The sequence below is a fragment of the Cygnus olor genome, chromosome 2 (genome assembly GCF_009769625.2).
Source record: "Cygnus olor isolate bCygOlo1 chromosome 2, bCygOlo1.pri.v2, whole genome shotgun sequence".
Classification (NCBI taxonomy): domain Eukaryota; kingdom Metazoa; phylum Chordata; class Aves; order Anseriformes; family Anatidae; genus Cygnus; species Cygnus olor.
The window spans coordinates 43,745,085-43,767,627 of NC_049170.1; the positions used below are offsets into that span (position 1 = coordinate 43,745,085).

The following is a 22,543-nucleotide window of genomic DNA, read 5'->3' on the forward strand; positions in this document are numbered from 1 at the left end:
AATCCACCAGTCCATTTCATAAGTCTTTACTACTTTAACTTTACCACTTTGGGGGATTTTGTTTTCTTTTTGGATAGTAAATGTTGAGAAAAATTCTGGTGGTATTACTTTTACTGGGGTTTGTGTTTTCTTGTCAGACCCTTGTAAATATCCAGCACTGGCTATGTGAAGAATTTGCAGATATTTTTAGATCTGATTTCCTATTCCATTTCTCCCAGGTCTCTGCATGGGGTGGCTATGTTTTCATCATCAACCTTATTCCACTGCATGTGTTTGTCCTCTTGCTGATGCAGAGATACAGCAGGAGGGTCTACATCGGTAAGTTTTGTTCTTTGAACAATCATTGTCAAATGCTGAATCATGAGATATGAAATTATAATGATGTCTTTTGTATTTGGTGGGAATGAGGTAATTGCATATCAGATTGCATTTTATTAATTGGATTACTGATTATAGTCAATCACTGTCTACACCAGTGGGAATAGGAAGCTAAAACATATCATTCACATTTCCAAAATTTCAGATATGTTGCTGCTAATTCATTTTCTGCTTTCTAGTGCACTGAAAAAAGGAAATAATTGGATAGTTTGGTATTTTTAGCATCCTTTTAGTATATTTAACATATATATATTGCATGTGTCTGTTAAAAAGAATAATGTTTCATCTTTGTCTTTTCCTAGTGCATAAAACAATTAGTAGTTTTAAAAAGTTTTGCAGCAGTCATTATGCAAATGTTATAGTGTGTTGTGACATATATGGGAAAAGACATAGGGAATTTCAAGCAGCCACGTATGTTTTACATAACCTGGACTAAAAAGCAGCCTAAGAGTCTGTCTACTCCACGTGAGTCCTTAAGATTTTATTGGGTTAATGGGTCAACCTTGCTTCCAATTTCAGGAATGTTTGGATAGTGATCTCAGGAGAATAACTTTTTAATTGATTTACCTGATATTTAAATACTCTGTCGACAGTTTACAGACACATTACTGGTTAGATCAGCTGGTCACAGTGTGGGTGTGTGAATGAAATAATTAATAATCAATTCAGGTATTCTTAGATTTATTTATAAGTTAGATAGAATACTTTTGACTCCCTAATGTGAAACATTTACAAAAGATAGTTTGAGAACATGTCTCAAACATTGAGACGTTTGAGAACATACAAATTGAAGTGTAATATCAAAAGATATTTCGTATTTGTAAATATATTTTTGTTAACCCATTTTAATACTATTTTTATATTTATTTTCATGCTTTTTTTTCAGTGCCTGCTAGGGAAATTACTCTATTTACATTATGTATTGGAACCATTATACACTATAATATTTACTTGAGTTCAGTTTTATGTGTTTTTTTTTATACCACAATATAAGTATTTGTTTCTTGCTTCTCAGTTATTTATTTATATGATTCAGAATCTGAAATTATTTTTTAAAAGAAAAAAAAACTTTTATCCACCTTTAATTTTTAACATTACTGTTAGTTAACTTCATTAACTACTTCTTCATAACTTCAGGGAAGAGTAATTTATCTTGTTTTGCTTTTGAAATTATTTTATTGAATATGTTCATTTTCCAATTTCTGTGAGTTAGGCAGGAGAAAATGAAATCTAATAATTACAAAATCCAGAAATGATGTGGTAATCAGAAACAATAAAGCGTAAGTGCTCTCGCTTTTCCAGCTTTCAGTGAACTAGTCTTTGATCTCATTGGGGGGGGGGCAAAAATAGTACTGCCAGTTCATATGAACTAAAGATTTTGTCACATATTTGTTTTGCAAATAACTACAGTGTTTTGAGGTGTTATTGTCCTTCAGCTGAGGGAGATGCAATTCAGGAGAGTTGTTGGAATGAAAATGTAATTGCTGCTTCGCTGTTTCATTGCAATTCCTGGATTAATCTAAACTTCCCTGGGAAGCCTTACACACAGATGTCTGTAGAAGTTGCATCAGCATGTGTGTTCTAGGTTTGTTTAACAGGATGTTTTTATAAACCAGGTAGGAAAGTTCAAGCACTTCTGGGAAGAATTGGAATTGTGCTTCACTCCCAAACTATTCAGATAAGGGGATGGGTTTCCAAAAGCTCATTGCAGTAGGGAAAGCAAAGGTATTTTGCAAAGACAATATGGAATTGCTAGTGCGCATGCAAAAAACTACCAGTGTGCAGCTAATAGGTTACTTTTTGCAACCTATTGACAGCTGACAGTAGCTACTAAAATCTACATGCATTTTAGGAAAATAACCTCTTTATTCAGATGCAGGATCCGTTGATATTATCTTCCATTATTGTATGTATAGTCTTGTTTGTGCACTTTAGACTTGGCAATTTTCACTTCAATCTACTGATATATTTTTTTCCCGTACAATTCCTGAGTTCTGTGTACTTTTCAAAATATAACCAAAAAAAAAAAGATCTTCCAGAATTTAAAACTTAATTCCATTAATTCTTTGTCCTGTGTGTTGTATTTTACCATTTAAATAGTGAGCAGGCATATATTTTTTATTGACTACTTCAGTATTCTAAAATTTCAGATGATTAGTATTTATTTCTGGTGGTTATAATCCATTAATTAAAAATGTGTGATCAAATCCTTGATCATACTCGGGAGAAGTTTTCAATAGGTTTTTCTCGTGTTTTTGCAGTATACAGGAACTAAAATTGTGAAATGAGTTTATCCATAGAACGTCAGGTTTTTTTTGTTGTCGATCTCATCAAAGTTATGATCATGAGAGTGGATTGCAGGAATGAGAGTAAAGTTCTGGTTTTTACATTCTGCTGTTTGCATAGTCTTTGCGAAGGAACATGGAAAGTTTGTGATGATATATCTTTCACCTTCATGTACTAAAGTAGTTCCTTGAAAAATTGTATCAGACGACCTGTTCATTTGATGCCAGGCAAGCAGATGTGATAGCTGCTTAAAAGAAGTGGGAAGAAAGATTAAAAAAAAGTGGGCATATGAAGTATGCCAGTTGTAGGACTGGGCTTAAAAATGATTCTTTACAATGGTCTAACAAATGTGAAGTCTAGTGATTTATGCCAATCATTAGAATTCCACAGGATGGCAGTGTTGCAACAGTTTTATGATACAATAAATGATTTATGTTGAAGTGAATTCATCAAAAATTGAGTTTCCTGCAGCAAAAATGTATTTCAGTGACATAAAGAGGGAATAGATGAGTAGGTAGGCCAAGCAGCAAAATACAGATGCTTGAAAGCACACACCAGCAAAGATGGCTGGAAGTGGTTGGAAGCATCGCGACAGGGATTTTTTTGTGATATTTGCAATGCTTTGGTACGCTTTATGGTACGCTGGGAGCATAATACACAGGTGCAACAAAAACAATACCACAGGTATATGATCTGGTTCCCAAACCTGTTCTCATGGAGCTTAGTAAAGGATTGTATGGGTTCGAGGATCTCAAAGGATTGAGGCCAGAGCAAAGCCTGTGGTTTATGAATTGAAGGAATTTTTTAAAAAAAATAAAAATCTGGGAGGTACATTATTTCTGATTGTTACTGAGGGAAGAAAACCTCATTTGGTTTTTAAGTTGGCTGCTTGCTTCAAAATGTAAGCAGATTTGTGGCTGTTCACAATTGGTGTTTCTTCTATTCCCATCTCTCTCTCCCTGGAATATTTAGGAGCAAAATCCTGTCAAGAGAAAGTACGTGAATATCACTTCATACATAATAATGATTCATGTTATTAATACAGTTGTGTTCTTGGCCTCCACTTTCTGGGGGGTTATGAGTCCCCATGGTTTATACAGATCTATTAATACAGATGCTCAGTATTCATTTTTAATTGTGTTGCTTTTCAATTTCTTGGCATGCCTCTGTTCTTGCATTTAAAAAAGAACAAACATACATTTTGCATTTTTTTTAAGTAAGTAGTGCGCTTTTAAATGTTTTACCTCTTTGAGGTCTGGTCCCTTTAATTTCTCCTCATACAGAAGCTGCTCTTTTTACTTACCTGGGATCTCTTCTTCCACCCATATTCTGCAACAACAAGAAAAGCAAATGAGAAGAGAGAACTATTTCTAAGCTAGAGTATCTTAGATAGATGGTTCATTTTCCTACGAGGAAAAGAAAAGTGTAATTAGGAACAACTAACACTTTGCTATTTCCCTTAAAACTGAATGCAATTTTATTTTAACTTTATTCTAATCAAAGAAGGTGAAACAAGTCATAGGGATGGCCAAAATATTTAAAACAATACAGTTTTGTTTCGGTGTCATTGATGTCTGAAGGTGGGGAATGGACTCTGCTATGGAGTCTGGTTTTTGAAATGTGTGTACTCATTTGTTTGCTTCTCACCTTTCTCTTCTGTCCTCTCCCCCACTCTTTTTCCAGCATATAGCACTTTCTACATTGTGGGGTTAATATTATCGATGCAGATACCTTTTGTGGGGTTTCAGCCAATTAGAACAAGTGAACACATGGCAGCTGCAGGTAAGAAAACTCAATGTCTGCTTCTAAACAGCCAAACCCTGGCAGATCTGTTTCCTTGTGTTAGAAAGAACCTTGTACTAACAAACCGAATTGTTAAAGAAAAAAAGGTACTGTTTAGTATTTGTAGGGAAGTTTACTTTCCAATCAACACATTATCCTTCTTTGTGTGAACTAATGGAGGTAAAATGCTTCCATAACTGTGGATCACTTACACATTCTGACAAGCAGTTACTTTACACATTGATAATCTCTACTGTTTTGCAATATAATGTTGCCTTCGAGCATTGTAAAATTGAAACATGGTTATTGGTAAACACAGTTTTTATTGAGCAATTTCTTTTTAGAGTTGATAATTTTTTCAAAGTGGATTAGATGCGAATGACATGCTATATATAGGAGGCTGATTTTAAATAACAGATTTTATTCTTTTTTGATTCTTTTTAAAGTAAGATTATTCTCAGTAGTTGTTAAACGTTCAGACATCTTGATTTCTTTACAACGGCAGTCTTTACTAAGGCTGCTAGGCCTATGTTTATTAGGAGCATACACCGTTTTTTGTGATGTAGCTTAATTTGTTAGATTCCTCTTTTTTAATTACGCATTGTCACTTAAGAAAATGGATTTGGGACAGCAATTGTTACATAACTAAAATTCACCAGAAAAGTATTTTAAAAATATTTTGAATATGACTGGGAGATTCTTATGTCATTCTGAATATAATGAATGGAGTAAAGGTTATCAGGCCGTAGTTTGCGTCCTAAGAATTTTACAGTTACTTAGTGGACAGTTTGTGCTGTTCTCTAGAAGTTTGGAACTAGTGAATTTCAACATCATGCATCACGATTTTATTCGTAAATTGAAGAAATACAATACGCTTGAGTTTTTTTTTTTTTTTTCTTCCTGCTAGCTACTAGTGATTTTTCAGTTTTGAGTGGATGAACCATTGGGTTGATCTGATTATATGCATTGAAATGAATAACAACAGAAAACCATGTCTTAAGTTCTAGTTTAATGTTAAACTAGGAAATGCATTTTTTGAGGGTATGGAATGCTTACCTAGTGAATTCTGGTGTTTTGACGCTAGCTTTATATAATTCTGTTGTCTGTATTCACTTAGATGTTTGGTTTATTTTTTTTTCTTTATTAAATCCCTCTGTTTTGTTCAGTAGCTTAATTTCCATATATTTTTATATTAGTCTTGGCTTTGTGTTGTCTGGGCTCTTTCCTTGCAACTCATTACTTAAGCTAGCCAAGAGCTGTATAATATTTTTTCAAGATGTCCGGGTATGTTAAACTGTGCTTTTGACAAAATACATGCAATCTAGTTTTCAGCTGATTCTCTCCCTTTACCCAATTTGGGAGCAAAGAGACAGTGGATGTTGGAGCTCTTGATATATAATAAGCAAAGAATGTTTTGGAGAGTAGTTACTTTCTTGCAGTGACTCAGACTATCATCCCTATTACGTATTAAAGTCTGTTTGTCAGAAAGTGATTTTATACTGGTTTTCAGATGTAATTAAATGTATTTTTTTTTGTAATTCAAACATAGCTGAAGTATGCCAGTTGCTTTGATGATTGTTGCTTCTTTTGAGGATTTAAACAAAAACTTTTGCCTGTCTTTAGGTGTTTTTGCATTGCTGCAGGCCTATGCATTTTTGCAGTATTTGAGAGACAGATTAACAAAGCAAGAATTTCAGACATTGTTCTTCTTGGGTGTCTCCCTGGCTGCTGGTATTGTATTCCTGAGCGTCATCTACTTGACATACACAGGTAAATAAACATGAAAACAGTTTCTCTTAGGAGCAGGTAACTCAGGTGACCGACATTTGGTTTAGTCTAAGTAGACGTTGGCAACCCCACAGCAAACCAATGACCATGTTGCTTTGTTTCTGTTTTTCTTATCATGCAAAAAGTCAGATTGGTACAAGGAACATAACGGTAGCAAAAGCATATTATGAAGATAAGCACTGTTAATCTATTCTAAATAGCATTGATAGGTCAAGATGAGATAGGTTCAAGTATTTCAGAAAGTAACCACATTTCTGTATGACTGGATGTCTGTATGTCTGTGAGTTGTCCTTCTGTGGTTCAGTTTCTGGTCTTCAAGGTAGTTCTACCCAGCCTCAGAAAAACAAGTTTGCCGTTGCTTGGTTGCAGTCCTCAGATGCCTAACAGCCATATTCTGATTCCATGACATGTATCCTTGGTCATCTAACACTATAATTCCTTCCTGATCTATTTTCATAGATAAATATGTCAGTCATGCCAAAATTGAATTCTGCTGGGTGTAAATTGTGTGATCTTAATATTACACCTCATATGCTATTCTGTTTTGTCAGAATATTATTTAAAAAAAAAAAAAATCTGAGATTTAACTTGTTTTTATTTTAACTGAATTATTTCTTGTAATTCATTTTAGTAATGAATGTATAGATTTAGTGTAGATTTTTCTGGTATCAGTAGTTTAACATTTTGGACTATTTAGTTGCAGTTTTATTTTTGTTATTTATGGTACCGTTATTCCAAAAGAATATTTAACATCTATATTTGTCTGAAAGTCTTCTAAAACTTGATGGTTTGTAATTTGTTTTTCAGTATGTATGAGCAGGTCCTACTAATATTTCATGAAATTTTTCAGACTGGCATATTAAGACAAAATTTGGCTTCTAATTTCGATATGTAGCAAAATATGTCTACTGTTGCGTTTCTTAGGAAGTGTTGATGTCAATTTTTGAAATTCACTGATAGTATCACTGCTTCACCAGACAGAATAAACCTGGTTCCCTCAGCTTTTCCTGGTGTACTGTGTGATCTAGACCCCTGGCCATCTCACAGCACTCAGCTCCCTCTCTCTTTAATTAATAATCCTCCAGCAGCAGGGTGCAGCACCTGGAAGGAGGTTAAAGTTCTGGATGGAAGTTCTGCCTGCCATAAGGCTTGTCAGTTATTCTTTTCAATTTAGCACAATTCACTGTTTTGGCCTCTGCGATATTTTTATGTTTTACTAGCCAGCCATCAATGGGACACCAAGCCACTGGGTGCTATTTTGAGCTTGTCAGTACAGTCAATTTTCAACACATCAAATTGTTGTTTGCCCAGCCCATTCTGCTTCAGCTTACAGATGAGAAATAAGGAAAATGTCTTAAAAGCATTTAATGATGTAATTCAGGATGCTGTGCTTCACAGTCTTTCTAGGTACTCAGGTTACTGGCCTGGAATTCCCTGGATATTCCTTCTTGCCTTTCCTAGAGGCATAGCATTAGCCACTTACAGGCAACAAGGGCCTTAGCACCCTGATCATGGTCATGGGTAGTTACCACATCAGCCAGTTCTTTCAGCACTCTCAGGAGAATCCCATCTGATCTTGTGTTTTGGATACATCCAGAGATGACCATAACCAGCTATTTCACATCTGCTGGCATATCCTCCTTACTTGTGCATGCAACTGGTTGGGAGTAAGCTTTGCATCTGAAGCCTGAAGGGAAAAGTATAACATAGAGCATTAAACACAATATTTAAATGTCTAAACTAGATATTAAAAAAAAAAAAAGCGTCAAATGATACCATTTGTAAATATCGAAGTGAAGACTTACTGCATCATTTACAAATGCTCAGATAATAAGAACAAGGATTCAACTTCTTCTTGTTATATATATATATATATATATATATATATATATATATTGCATTTAAATATCTAGGCAGCAAAATTTTTCCCCTTCTCTTTTTCAGGTTATATTGCTCCTTGGAGTGGCAGATTTTATTCTTTGTGGGACACTGGGTAAGTAGAGATAAAGGATATAAGCATGAGCTATCAATAGAATTCTACTGAAAACTAATATTTTTTTGCTCTCCTCATCTTCAAATCGATTTAGTATTTAAGTCAAGGAGAATATGTGGGATTTTGATCAACTCTCTAAAGAGAGCATGTGTAGTAACTGTTCGTGATCTTTGCAACCATTTTACCTTCATCACTAATTTGTTTGCTAAATTTCTTGCTTCTTTGGAAGTCTTTGAGTATCTTAATCGTGCGTTTGTCTATACAAAACGGCAGTGCTTTTCAGCGTAAAATAACCAAAAGTTGTATCAACACTTGAGGACACGCTTAAAAATTACTAAGAGCCTTAAACTTCTGCTGTTTTCATTGTACAACATTGCACGAAGTCACGAAGATGTTACACAATATCTTGCATGTTGCCTGCTTATTATTTTCATAAATCTGTTTTGTGTATACAGATGTCTACTCCGAACAATTTTGGTTTATTCGTGTATGGTTTTGTGAATAACTCTTTTGGTTTAGTTAACATTTAAAAATCCAGCGTTCAGTTCATTAGCCAGACACTTAATGTAGAATATTTATCTGCAAAATACCTTTAGTTTTATTCAAGTGTTTAAGATGGATTTTAATTGGTAGATTTTTAAAAGCAGGGATAGGAGAACTTCAGACTTTTATAGTTCTTTTTTTTTTTCCTCAGGCTCCATAGTCCAGTTCGTACAGGATTCTGTACCAACCCTGTAATAAATGTAGTAGAATAGGTGTCAGTAAGGAAGCCTCAAATTTATTTGAAGTACGCATAGATGTTCCCTGCCTGTAGATGAAATGGTCTGCACTTATATATGGTGTGTGTACGTGTATATAAATATATATATATATATATGTATACACACACAAGATTAAACTTTTGAGGGCTTGTCTACATTAGAAAGTCAATATTGTGTTTAAAACACATCAGTGCAGTTCTGAATGAGGCCTAGATCTCAGTGAAGAAGGACATTTGTTTGATACCTCACCGTTTGGTCATAGGGCACCCCAGATTAGGCCTGTGTGCATAGCTGTCTTTTAATATAGTTTTGTCCTTGTCCGCACTGAGTGTCCGACATGCTGTTTAGTTAACCTGCATTTCCAAGTGTAGACAACACCTGACTTTCAGCATCTGAGAGTACGTGGGGGCATCACTAACTGGCCTGGGATTTAATCCTTCAACTTGATGTACTAGGCAAATGAGGGTGTTTTGTGCAGAGGAGAGCATTTGAAATACAATATTGAAATCCTAGGAAATTTTCTGGTGTGGATAACTGTCCCTACAAAATATAATGATGATTTCCATAGCTATATGTTTTCATTCTGGTGAATTCGGCTTCATGTCTAGCCATAATAGAACAGAGTGTCTGTAATGCTCAATCTTTTAATTAGTATGGAAATAATTCTTTATATTGCTTTTTTAAATAACTCTGTACACCAAATACTTCCTAAATACAATAAGACATGGGAACGTTTTTGGATATAAAAGTTTCATCAGGTTTCTGCTAAATAGAGCATTTAACCTTTTAAATTGAAATGCTTCCTTTTAAATGAATTTCAGAACTCCTAATGTTTACAGGTGTTAATAACTTTATCTCTTCAAAATAATTTGAACTGAATTTTTTTTAAAAAAGGTATGCGAAAATTCACATCCCGATCATTGCCTCTGTGTCTGAGCATCAGCCTACAACATGGGTTTCCTTCTTTTTTGATCTGCATATTCTCGTGTGTACTTTCCCAGCAGGGCTGTGGTTCTGTATCAAAAACATCAATGATGAAAGAGTCTTTGGTAAGAGAAAATATTTAAAAATTGTTTTGAAAAATCTTGTCTTCAACTTGATTTTGTTTGTTTGCTCAAAGCTGGTGTATGACATGTTCTAGAGAAGGTTTAAACATGATGTGTTTAAAGGTGAATGTTAAAAGTTGCCTGCACCTAGCAGTATTTAAAACCATCCATAAAAAATGCAGTTCATAGAGACTGGTGGATTGGTGATGGAGCCTCTTATGAAGAGAGGTGGGATTTGTCACTGTGGCTCTTGGAGGTGCATGTTCTTCCACATGCTGATCTCACAAGCCCTGAGTGGCGGTACAGTTTCACAGCACAGCCAGGTGAATAGCTTGGTGCAGCAGCAAAGGGGAAATCCTTCCCCACACAGGCTGCAAGGCACCCAGTTCTTACCTAGGTATTCTTCTGGCTCTCATCCCACCACAGAGGATGATTCAAAATGCCTTTTCTTTCCAGATTTTCAGCTATTTTAGGGAGCTGAATCATTTGCCGTGGAGCAAGTGCTAGATAAGGTGCAAGCCTAAGCACAGGTACAGGGTCTCCCTGTGTCAGTGACAACAAATTTATTTGTATGAAGCTTTACTTTGACAGCAGACTTCTAAGACTATGAGTGAGGTTTCTAAGGATGTGACTTGGAGTTGTAGCCCAAAAGGAGGAGTGAAGATTACACGGTCTTGCACTTCTGTGGCAACAGGAGGCTCCAGTCATATACAGCTGCCTCTTTAGATTACCCCATTGGCAATGGGAACATTTGCGGTGTTAAATCCTGTGACTTTAGAGTTTTTTACGCTCTTTTGCTTGCAGTAAGGACCAGTGCTGGGGAACTCCCTTCAGCCTCCTATTGCTGCACCATCTCTTTAAGTCAGCTTAAAGAGACCTATGAGTGAGAACGGAGAGCCATACTACTTCACTACAAAGGGCAAAATATTTATGCAATGTAATCTGATAAACCAGTCTCCTTTGATTTCCATGGCAAATCTTTCACAGAAGCGTGTTGTTAAGCTGTAGCAAACTAGCAATAACCACTATTACTTGAACAATAGATACTCCTAACGAAAGCATGCAGGTTGTTGTTATGAAAAGTGTTGTGAATATTCCTGCTATCCTGAAAATCTTGGGGTTTTGTGGTGTGTTTTTTTTTTTTAATACTATCCAGGATAACTTGCTTCAGAATAGGGTTCACAGTATCACCTTATGTGTCTGTATGGAATTATAATGTAGACAAGCCCCCAATTTTTTCAGATATCTCTAATTTAAATTAAAATTTGGTATTTATATGAGATTCTAACACTTGCTCTTTGTTTTTTCAGATTTAATAACTTGTTTGGTCTTTCTAACCAAATGAAACTACCTATTATTCCAGTGCTATTTTTGGTGTGATACTAAATTTCACTAATAATGTATCTTCTGACACATTATTAATGAATATGAAAGTGTGGTTGTGTTATTGTTAATAGTTGTCAAGATGAATTTCAGGAAGGGTTTGAGGCTCAAAAGGGACAAGCATTAATTGAACTGTATCTCCATAAATTAAAAAGCAATGCAATGCAAGATACGTGTTCAAGTCTTTATAGACACAGATGCTCAGCCCACTTCTATAAACAGTTGTATGGTGAGCGTGTATGTGTGCAGTCACAGTGATTGTTCCTTTCTAAATGTCATCAGTAGGTATTTTTTCCCTCTGCAGTTGCTCTGTATGCAATCAGTGCCGTTTACTTTGCTGGCGTGATGGTTCGTCTGATGCTCACTTTGACTCCAGTGGTCTGTATGCTGTCTGCAATTGCCTTCTCAAATGTCTTTGAGCGTTATTTGGGTGATGATATGAAGAGGGAAAATCCGCCAATAGAGGACAGCAGCGATGAGGATGACAAAAGGAACCCTGGCAACCTGTATGATAAGGTGAGGGGATATTTAAAATTCCACTAAAGGCCTGAATTACTAGCACTGAAATACAGAATAAGTGTTGATGTTCTCCAGTAAGCTCTAAGTGATGTCCTGAAAGAAAATCAGTGTCAGCGTAGAAGTGGTTGCTTGTAGCTGATCAGTGATGAGCCTTTAACAAAAAGGAGGTCTACAGTGCTGACCCAGCTTTCCAGGGGAGTGATGACAGACAGCTGCTTGCTCTCCTTAACTAGTTATAGCAGTTCTGCATCACTGAATGTCTGTGTTTTCCTCTTCTATTTCCTCTAAGATGAGGTGAAATTAAAGAATAATATATTTTTGGAAAGATATTTCTATACATAAACCTGTGTACTCTCCTGGTCCTGAAGAAGATGGTGTTAACTATTCTTGTTTTTAGTTTAGGCTTTGTTATACGAGCTCTGGAAAGTGCATGAGCCCTGGGTTTCCCCCTTTTCCTCACAATAAACATCTGTGTCCTGTTCTCTTCCACTCTGCTTTACAAGTGGGTATCATCAGACTAAGCCAATCTAAATCATGCAGTAGCCCTCATGTAATAGATTTTTTTTTCTCCTGAAAGGTTTATGGGGAATAATCTGTTCATACAACTTGCTGGATTGTCAGAATATTCTTGTGCATGCGTAGTTAATTTACACTACAACTTGGTCTATTTTTATAGTATTCCACAGCACTTACGAGGTGCATGTAGTGAAGAAAAAGGCATTTCGGTTCCATTGCCATGGATGACTAAAGTTGCCCTAACAGCTATGTTTGTGTTTGTTTAGGCAGGCAAAGTGAGAAAACATGTATCTGAACAGGAAAAAACAGAAGAAGGACTGGGTCCCAATATCAAAAACATTGTTACTATGCTTATGCTGATGTTGTTGATGATGTTTGCGGTCCACTGTACCTGGGTAACAAGCAATGCATACTCCAGCCCTAGCGTTGTTCTCGCTTCCTATAACCATGATGGGTGAGTAAGGTCACAGGTTTGAAAAATAATTTAAGGGCAAAAGTATTTCTAGTTCCTTTGCATTTGTAATCTGCTTTGCTGCCTTCTAATTATATTAAGGCAGAATTGTCATCTGAATAAAAACTCTTAATACTCTACTTTTCAAAAATATATACAATTTAAGAAAATATTTAATGTGAATACATGAAAGTAATCCTATCCAAATCTAATGAACATGATAATTTAAAAAAAAAAAAAAAGTATTTGAGTCCTAAAACCTGTTTATGGGTATATATTCAACTGGAAATGCATTTAGTCATATCTTTAAAAGCAGTTTCAGCTTCGGGCCATTCAGCTGTCAAACTTCTGAGTGCAAACTGGTGACAGAACCCCTCAAAGGAAGTTGAGCACATAAGAAAATCTTAATTTGTGACCCCAGATTTATCATGTTACAGTCAATTTGTTGCCAGCATTTATACTGATGTGAATAAAATGAACTCTGTTTTCCAGCACTCGGAATATCCTGGATGACTTCAGGGAAGCCTACTACTGGCTGAGACAAAACACAGATGAGCATGCCAGAGTAATGTCGTGGTGGGACTATGGTTATCAGATAGCAGGGATGGCCAACCGGACAACGCTGGTTGATAACAACACTTGGAACAACAGCCACATAGCTCTGGTAAGGGTGGCAGCTTTCTGTGGAAACACAGAAACATTTACATTTCAGTCAAGCATGAAATTGTAAATGTCAGTTGATACACAGTATGGTATTTAAAAAAAATCCCATGGGGAGGGAAACAGGTGGAAGGAACAGGGTTGTTTTGGCATCTCCTAGAACTCCGTTATAAAGATTGGTTTGGGGCTGGAGGGGATTGATTCTCCTTTTGGGTTCTCCATTTTGTTTTCTGGGAGTTTCCAGAACTTCACCTCCACTTCTGTTTCTCTTCTTTTTCTTTGTGGGAGAATAGCATCAAGTCGTATAACCAGTCCCCTTGTGCTTAGTACTAGACCAGCACTATCCAAATACGGATTGTTCCAGTTCATGCTGACTGGATATTGAAAGGCACTATGAAAAGTGACCAGATAAAATGAATTTTCAGGTGTCTTGGGAACTTGAGAAAGTTTGAGTAAAAATGGAAAAGTTATAGACTGGATGTGATTGTCCCCTCAAATATGCAGTTAGATAAAACATTTAACTTTTACATTTAATTTCTTTCATTCAACTCAGATAGCTCTATGTTGTTGTCTACTCTATAGATAGCTCTATTCTGCTGTTGTCAATATCTGTAGTGCAGATGTTATGTATAAACCAGCCGGTCCCGGTAGGGCAAGGCCTATCAGGTGAATAGAGAGACCGTGGAACAGTCGCCTGCATTTCGTAAGCACAGTAACCATGCACATTACAGCAGCTAGTAATAATGTTTTTTAATAAAGAATTCTCTCCAGTATGATGACTGGCACTGTTTCCTTCCATTTCTGAAGAAAGGGAAACAAGTGAGTGTGTTTTGTGGCAAATATCTGAACTTCTGTTCTGAACGAGGCATTGCCCTGAAATATTTGCCAGCTGACTTCGTCCTGCACAGGAATAGGAATCTGACAAATAACTTCACATCGATTAGGACAATGGCCAAGAAACTGAGGTTCTCTATCTTTTTGACAGATTGCAGCATAAGCTTAGTATTTTCTAATTGAGTTCTTGAGTTAACTGAATGTTACCAGTTTGGATGCAATATTATTTATATTGTAGTTATGGCCTCCTACTGCAGTGAGACATTGCTATACTTTAAGAAATTCAATGGCAAACAGAACTACTAAACTGATGCCAGTTACTGACCTAAGTGAATTCTTTAAGTGTGGAAAATGACCATTTTGGAAGAGGTTTTAGATGCAGCTTTAAAAAGATTTTCAAGGCCAAAACATTGGCTTGCCAATGTATGCTTTTAACTCAAGATTAGCTCTATTCTGATGTTTTCTCTGTATAAACTTGCCCTAAATTCAACACTGCTGAGTACAGTGCAGCGTGGCTGCTTCGTTACTAAAGGGCAGAGATCAAGGAAAGGGGAAAAAAAAAAAGGAGGGGGGGGGGAATCAGTAATATTTCAAATAATTTATTCACTTTAGACTATGTCTAAAGCTTTGAAAGTAATTTGTAATTAGGTGTTTTCTGCCATACTAACTTTTTGGCAATATAGCTGTGACTTGAAAAATCTGTAGCTGCCACAAAAGAAAAATGATTGTTGTTATGTTTTGCACAGCTCATTTCAACAGGCAGCACTTCTCTTACAGAGGAGAAAATATTTCTACTTAGGTTGGGCTGTGGGGTTTCCAAGTCAAGGCAATGGATTTTCTTTATCTAGAATGAAAATGTGGGGTCTGCTCGGTAAATATGTATTCTTGGACTTTGGTCTTGCAAGCCATTGATCTGAGAATCTGTACAATGGGCTCCTATACAGATACTTAAGCTCTTTTTGCTATGATACAGGTGGGAAAGGCAATGTCCTCAAATGAATCAGCAGCATACGAGATCATGAGAAGCCTGGATGTGGATTACGTTTTGATTATTTTTGGTGGTGTGATTGGCTACTCTGGTGATGATATTAATAAGTTCTTGTGGATGGTGAGAATAGCAGAGGGGGAGCATCCCAAAGATATTCGAGTAAGTGGAAAACTTCACAGGAAAACCGAAGTGTTATTGGCTACATGTTATTTCTGTGTTTTCATCTCTACGTTTTTTATTTTTTAACCTTTATTTACATTGTTGCCTTTCTGGTAGTACTCTTAACAGTGGAGGGAAGTCTCTACTTGTCACGGTTTCTTTTGAAAAACGTGTTAGGGGTTGTTTTTCTAGAAGAATAACACTGTGGAGGCCTGTAACCCAGTTTTTATGGCTTTGAAAAATCAATAACCTCAAAAGTTTTTCACCTTTTTGCATGATACTAAAAGTACAAGATATCTTTTGTAATTCCTGTGTGTGTCTCACTAGGCACTGTCATATTATTAAAAAAAAGTAGGAGCATTCAGAACGTTTAAACAGCTGGTATTACAGATTTCTTTAGCTTCTTTCCTACTATTACAGAGTTTGAACTGTTAATATTTACTTACACAGAGTTTAAGTAAGTTATTAGAATATCTCAGAGATTGCAAAAATCTGTAGTAGTATTTGCATAAGCCTAACAAAAACTCCTAGATAATTAGTGCTGGCTTAAGGGAGTAGCCTGCATGAATAGTTTCATCTTGTACTAGATACAAAAACAGCAGAAAATTTTTGTTTTGACACTGCACGTACAAAGTATCCAGTGACAGTGTGTACTTACAGTGCAGTGCTTTTCACATTTCTGAAAAATAATTTTGGTAGATGTCTTACTTTCACATTTTCAGATTAGTTTTCCAGTGACTGCTTACTGTGAAGTGACAAAATTTGTAGCAGGATTGTAAAGGGGATTTAGGAAGGTGGTTCCATGCGGTTTTCGGTTGCAGTCAGGTAGTTTGTAACTAATTTTACCTTTAATGAGCACCATCGCTTTCTGTTTTAAGACTGGCTTGAATCAGCTTTTAAATTGTAGATGTCAATTTAGATTTTTTTATAAAAATATTTTGTTGTGTTGGTTTCTTTTTGTTTTGTGAGAAGGGAATGAGAAATGACCTTAAATATGGGTTTAGTTTCTATTGACTCTTTTTATCTTCTTTTATTTTTAAAGGAAAGTGATTACTTCACTCCTCAGGGAGAATTTCGGGTAGACAAGGCAGGTTCTCCAACTTTACTGAACTGCCTCATGTATAAAATGTCCTATTACAGATTTGGAGAGATGCAGGTTAGTGCAAAATCTTCAACTGAATCGTAATTAAAATATCAGAAAACAAATGTTATTTTGATGCATTTTCCATCTTTTAGATTGAGCATTGCTTGTAGTAGCAGAATCAGAGGTAAGAGTCTGCTTTACCAATTATAATATCTGCACGTGTTCTACTGCATACACCCTCTAGACAAAAGCACTTGTGCTGCTAACCAAGACTTGTATTTAGCTTTTTGCTGTCCTTTGCCTTGCTTCTGATGAGTGTCTTAATTCCATTATGCAGTGCACTCGCTAAAGCTTTAACTCTTCTGTTTTGTTGTTACAAAAACCAAATGTAAAGCTCCCTACAACATAAGTGAAACAGTTAATTGTCAGAAACTACTTGATTTAGCATCTGTCAGAAACTACCTGATTCCTACCCAAGTCACATCAGTGTATTAAGCAACACTACACTATATAATAAGGGCAGGGTATAATTCTCTGAGAGAGTTGTCAGTCCCCTTTGGGATCATCAAACACATACATAGCTAAATCTGCCTTGTTTGCATTTTTTTCTTTCCTATTCTTCCCTCCACAACCACCCCCTGCCCCAAGGGCTCATCATTTTGATATGTTAGCAAAAGAATACTTTATTCAGCTAAAACTTTGAGTTTAATGGATCTTATTCTTAACACAGGGATCAAATTTAACTGATAAGCCTCATATGAACTATTTCAGATTGTACAAAAAACATGAAAGTGCAAACTACGGTGGTATAAAAGATTGGCAAGTACATGAGCAGCTGTGCTAAAAAGCTACCGTAGGCTGTTGTACCTCAGGTTTTTGCTTGAATAGTTCCATCTCTGAATGTAGAAGTGGTATTTCTGTTCAGACACTAAGTGCTCTCTTCTGCATCGTCTGTAGGAATGAGACTTTTTTTTTGTCTTTCTCAATTGTAAAAAAAATAACTGAGAGAGTTCTCTGTGTAGTAATAACCAGTGTAAGGGAAGTGTCATCCTTTGACTAGACCAGAGGAAATTGTTGTCATGTGGTATGAAGTACTATAGTTTGCAGTGATGTATGTTTTGGGTTGTATCTTCGACTAATATGCAATCTTTAATCTTTATAGCTGGATTTTCGGACACCTCCAGGATTTGATCGTACACGAAATGCTGAGATTGGAAACAAGGACATTAAATTTAAACATCTGGAGGAAGCCTTTACCTCAGAGCACTGGCTTGTTAGAATATACAAGGTGAAACAACTAGACAACAGGGAGACATTGGATCATAAACTTAGAGTAACCAACATTGTACCGAAACAGAAGTATTTGTCAAAGAAGGTGGGTTCCCAGTGAAGTCTTTCAAAGGGGTCAGGAAATGGCAGTTTATTTTTAACAGTGCATCACATAGCTGGTGAATTATGTATTTCCACTAGCCAGAATGTTATGGATACTGTTCATGTTAGTGTCCAATATCAGACCTGCCTGCTGGTAATAATTGTTAATTTACTGTCTGCTTAACTTACAAGCATGTAAAGACACAAGGCTAGATATTTTTTTAGGCAGAATGCTAACTGGAAGTAGAGTGTGTCACTGGCTGTTACAACTCCTAAGTCTTCATGTAACTGGAAGTATAATCTCTAAAGTACATCAATTCATGTTTCAGTAACTATGGCTCACTAAGTAAAAAATGTGGAAGTTGCTTTCTGACTTTGTTTGAAAGTAGTGATGCCTAGAAGTTTAAAAATGGTACTTTTGTATGAAATAAATTAAATATGATTTTTTTGTTGATGGAATTTAGTGTCTGGCTGCTTCCTGTTTGAAGTCATCTTAATGTTTTTAACAGCGTTAGTTGTGGTGTGCTTCTTCAGCCTAGTAAGAAAGATTTGTTATCAGGGATGTTTGGGAGAATCTTAGCAGCCCTGTCCTTCACAAAACCTGATTTCTATATATACTAACATATGTCACAACAGGAATTCCAGAATCCTGTCAGAAACAAACATGTAACAAACTAAATTAGTACAGACAGTAACGTTACGCTGCGTGTCATAGAAGTACAAATAGGGAATGTTAGAGAGGACTCCTAATGGTAAAAGTTGCTTACTTAAATGATCTGTTGCAAGCTCATAAAATTTAAGGTAGTTGGAGTTGCCAATGGAGCTAGACTTGCCTTAAAAAGAAATCAGAAGTTTTACCACACCTATCAGCCACTTACAGTGTAACTTCTGATCTTGAGAGAGATTTATCAGTGATAGATGCACTGACCACATTTAAGCTGTGGATGTTTCAGTTCTGTCTAAAGACAGGATAAACACTGACGCTAATTCTGATCCATCGCCAACTCTTGCAGTACCAACCAGCTCTGCTTCCCATTAAGAAATCAGAGGACCAGCAAAGAGCATGGGGCTAATGGCTAAACTCAGATTTCTTAAAAATGTGCTGAAGGCTCCGTAGTAGCCACAGGTTTTCAACAGTTGCTTCCTTACTGGAAATCCAGTCCATCTCAAATCACTCTTCCATGTGAAGGGTGACATTGCTCAAACTCAGAGAAATAACATTGTCTGAGTATTGTGTATTAGTTTGTGTCTCGCTTAAAAATATTATATTATGATTTTTAGTAAAAAGGGAAAAAAGTCATATTTAATTGACATAATAGAGCCAGCTGGTAGACACACAACAAACTGCAGTAAGTGTGGGAGTTGCCTACTTTCAGACTTGTGGCAAGCACTACCTGTCAGGAGCTAACTCTGTTTATGCAACTTTGAATTTAATATTAGTGAAGACTAACATTAATGCTTCCCCCCATTAACACCTTTAAAAAAAAAAAAAAAGAGGAATCCAAAATCCACTGATAACAAAACAAGAGCAGAAAGAGCTAACTAACCTACAGCCAGCAGAGGACTAAAGACTAAAATGTGATCATTCAATTTCTCTTACTTCTTGAAAAATACTGTTTCAAGCAAGTATTACTGTCTAGCTCACTAACTTCTAAAGAGAATCAAATAGTGCAAAAAGATAAAAGAACGGATTGCCAAACAAAAGTAATGCTCTCTATCACTTCTGCTCTTTGGCCTACTTGAGCTTTATCTTGTTGGTTAATTATTAATTCTGCCTCAGCACAAGCTTTGAAAATAAATCTACATATCTGGTATGTGGGGCTTGCAAAAGTACAGCCTGTACAAAAGCAAATGTTGGGCATGAATTAACAATCCCAACTTTAAAAATAATAAATGGATAATACTTAGTTGAGGATTTACCCGTTAAGCTCTTTAAAAATAAATCTAAAGAAAGATCAGGCATTGCAATGCACAGTATTAAAAACGCGGTCAAGACTAAATCATTAACTAATACATTGTATTCTGTTTTTCTTTTTAGACCTCCAAAAGGAAGCGTGGCTACATTAAGAATAAACTAATTTTAAAGAAAGGCAAGAGACCCAACAGGAAGACAGTTTAAATACACTGTTCTGATCGCTAATACGAAGCAGTTGTCCTTGAGATAACCAACCAGTCTTTGCCTTTAGCTCGAGTCATGTTTCACAGCAACATGAGGGTACAGAACCATCATTGGTCCAGATTATTGTACAAAATTTTTCAGGCAATGTCTGATTAAAAGTATTGGCTTATTGAGAACAGCTGTTTTAGATTTGTAATGTGAAGCAAGACAGAGCTGCTATACAAGTCTAGCAGCATTTTTTTTTTTATTGGTACATATTATCCTTCAAATCTGTTGAGAATTTGGACTGACTGCACCAAAGAACCCTGTAATTTGGTCCTTGGCACATGCATACTTGTCAATCTTTTTTGGAAAACACTGTTCAGCTGAATAGCAGCAGTATGTGAACTGGAATGGTCAAATCTAAAATGACTTGTTTTCAGCAATTAAGAGGAAATAGAGCTGTCTTTGAAATTAAACGTTCAGAATAAGTTACTCCCATTATTACTTTGCAATGGTTTCTTTAAATGTCCTTTTACTCTTGCTGCAGGCTGGTTTTGATCTGGAGTGTAAGAAGCAAAGCTGCAGTTTCCACAGGAGCTGACAGGACATATCAATTGGGTGATAGCTGAGATGGGACAAGCTGCTTTTGTTTAATATGTGATTGCAGTATTGCTGCCTTACACTATCATTTCATAAGGTAGACAAGGCAAATCTTGCACATTGTAGATACAAGGGCTAAATTTGTATCCTCCTGAAAGATCCGAAATGACAGTAATGAATGCTATAGTAATGTATAACTGAGCACCATACAGTGGCTGGTGCTTCAGAACAGAAATTAAACTATTTTAGGTAAATGTTTACATTGATAAAACAAGTATAGCCTATTTAAGGAAAAAAAAAAAAAAAAGGTTGACAGGTATACAAAACCCCTTTCTGTGGCTATCAGTAGTAGAGGGTTTGCAAACCTCTTCCCCTGCCCTCACTGCCTTCTCTTGTGAGGGTAAAAAAGTTTTTCTGGAAATCTGTTTCTCTGCATTTTTATTTAGAGTGCTTAAATCAGTTGAAGAAATTCCTGCTATAGCGCTATTTGCTTTGTCTGTCTTTTATACTTTTTTTTTTTAAGAAAAAAAGTGGTGAAAACTGTCAGATTAAATGCACTAAGATAATATAAATGGAGACTGAACATGTTCACTTTCCAGCTATAGGAAAACTTTATACAGACTTGAAATTTTTCTTTTAATAAAATGAAAGAAAGGGTTTTGCAGTTTGTTTTCCTGCCACAGGTTGTAACTTTTTATAGAAACAAAGCTTACATCAGTAGTTTGATGTAAAATGCAGAATAGTATGTACCTTTCATGAAGAAAATGTAAATTTACAGTGTTCTTATGAGAATGTTACTGCTGACTTCTTTCCCAAGGTGTAGAATATTTTTTTTGATTTATGAACTCATTTTTGACTTAAGTGGTTTATACAGACCAATACTACAGCTGCAACATTTTCACAAAGGTAATTAAATCTGGATTTCTGGCCCCTTGTCACTTGGAAATTTCATTTTATTTTGTTGCTTTAAAGCTCAATGCAGACCAGTTGTTGACTGTAGGGGAAAATAAAGTCAATTCAAGTTTTTGTGTTAAGGGTGTTGTGTCAGTTTTGTTGTGATTAACTCGGTAACATGGTACTTATAGTCCTAGTAATGAATTAAGACATTCAAACTCTATAAAGCTGCTGACCTCACGAAATTGCTGCAATGAAGTCACAGCAGCTACTTAATAAATCTAAGCTGGAAGGATGTTATATTAAATATAGGACCCCTGCTATGATGAAATCCAAGGTGGCTGTAAATAGTTTCAGGGAACACAAGCTTCAGCAAATGCTGCTAGCATCTAGAGAAGTTCAAGCTGTTGTAGTTTCTTGCTTCTTCCAAGGAAATGTACATCCTCTCTCCTCAACAGCAGTAGAAATAAGCAAACATTTGAAAGAACATCCAAAAGTCAGCTGAATAGATGCTGCTGGTCAGTCTCATTTGGCAATAACACAGCCTTGATTAAAAAAAAAAAAAATACCAGTACCCTTCTCTCCTTAAAGGTTTTTACAGTTCTGTCAAAATACATTTCCCAGTTCAGCTGTTAGTATTTTCTTTAATAGAGCAGAAATAATACTAATTTTATAGCATTTTTTTTAAAGCAATAAGGTAACTACAGGAGTCTTAGCCAGCCTGGGCCCAAATCTCACTGTTACTTACCTGAATGGTCTTAAATCTAATTTGCTTTCAAGGCTTTTGCTACTGGTCTGCATTTAAATGAAAAGTTGCAAGTTGCTTTGACATCATTAATGCAGCCACTTAAAAATAAATAAATTACCAAAAAAAAAACCAAACAGCAGGCATGGTATGACCTTCCTTGGTGCCTCAGCTGCACGCAGTGTCAGTGCCTGCTTCGCCACT

At 36.0% G+C, this 22,543-nt stretch overlaps 1 protein-coding gene across 1 annotated transcript in view; it reads left to right on the top strand.

Moving 5' to 3' along the window:
• Positions 1-21,730, top strand: part of STT3B (STT3 oligosaccharyltransferase complex catalytic subunit B) — a 49,612-nt gene extending 27,882 nt beyond the window's left edge. The window contains exons 5-16 of the mRNA XM_040550448.1: positions 219-318; positions 4,348-4,446; positions 6,070-6,216; positions 8,179-8,227; positions 9,883-10,037; positions 11,722-11,933; positions 12,719-12,906; positions 13,396-13,567; positions 15,371-15,544; positions 16,587-16,700; positions 17,791-18,003; positions 20,038-21,730. Coding sequence (XP_040406382.1) covers positions 219-318; positions 4,348-4,446; positions 6,070-6,216; positions 8,179-8,227; positions 9,883-10,037; positions 11,722-11,933; positions 12,719-12,906; positions 13,396-13,567; positions 15,371-15,544; positions 16,587-16,700; positions 17,791-18,003; positions 20,038-20,118 — 1,704 coding nt within the window. The 3' untranslated portion in view covers positions 20,119-21,730. The remainder of the gene's footprint in view (positions 1-218; positions 319-4,347; positions 4,447-6,069; positions 6,217-8,178; positions 8,228-9,882; positions 10,038-11,721; positions 11,934-12,718; positions 12,907-13,395; positions 13,568-15,370; positions 15,545-16,586; positions 16,701-17,790; positions 18,004-20,037) is intronic.
• Positions 21,731-22,543: the final 813 nt, after the last annotated feature.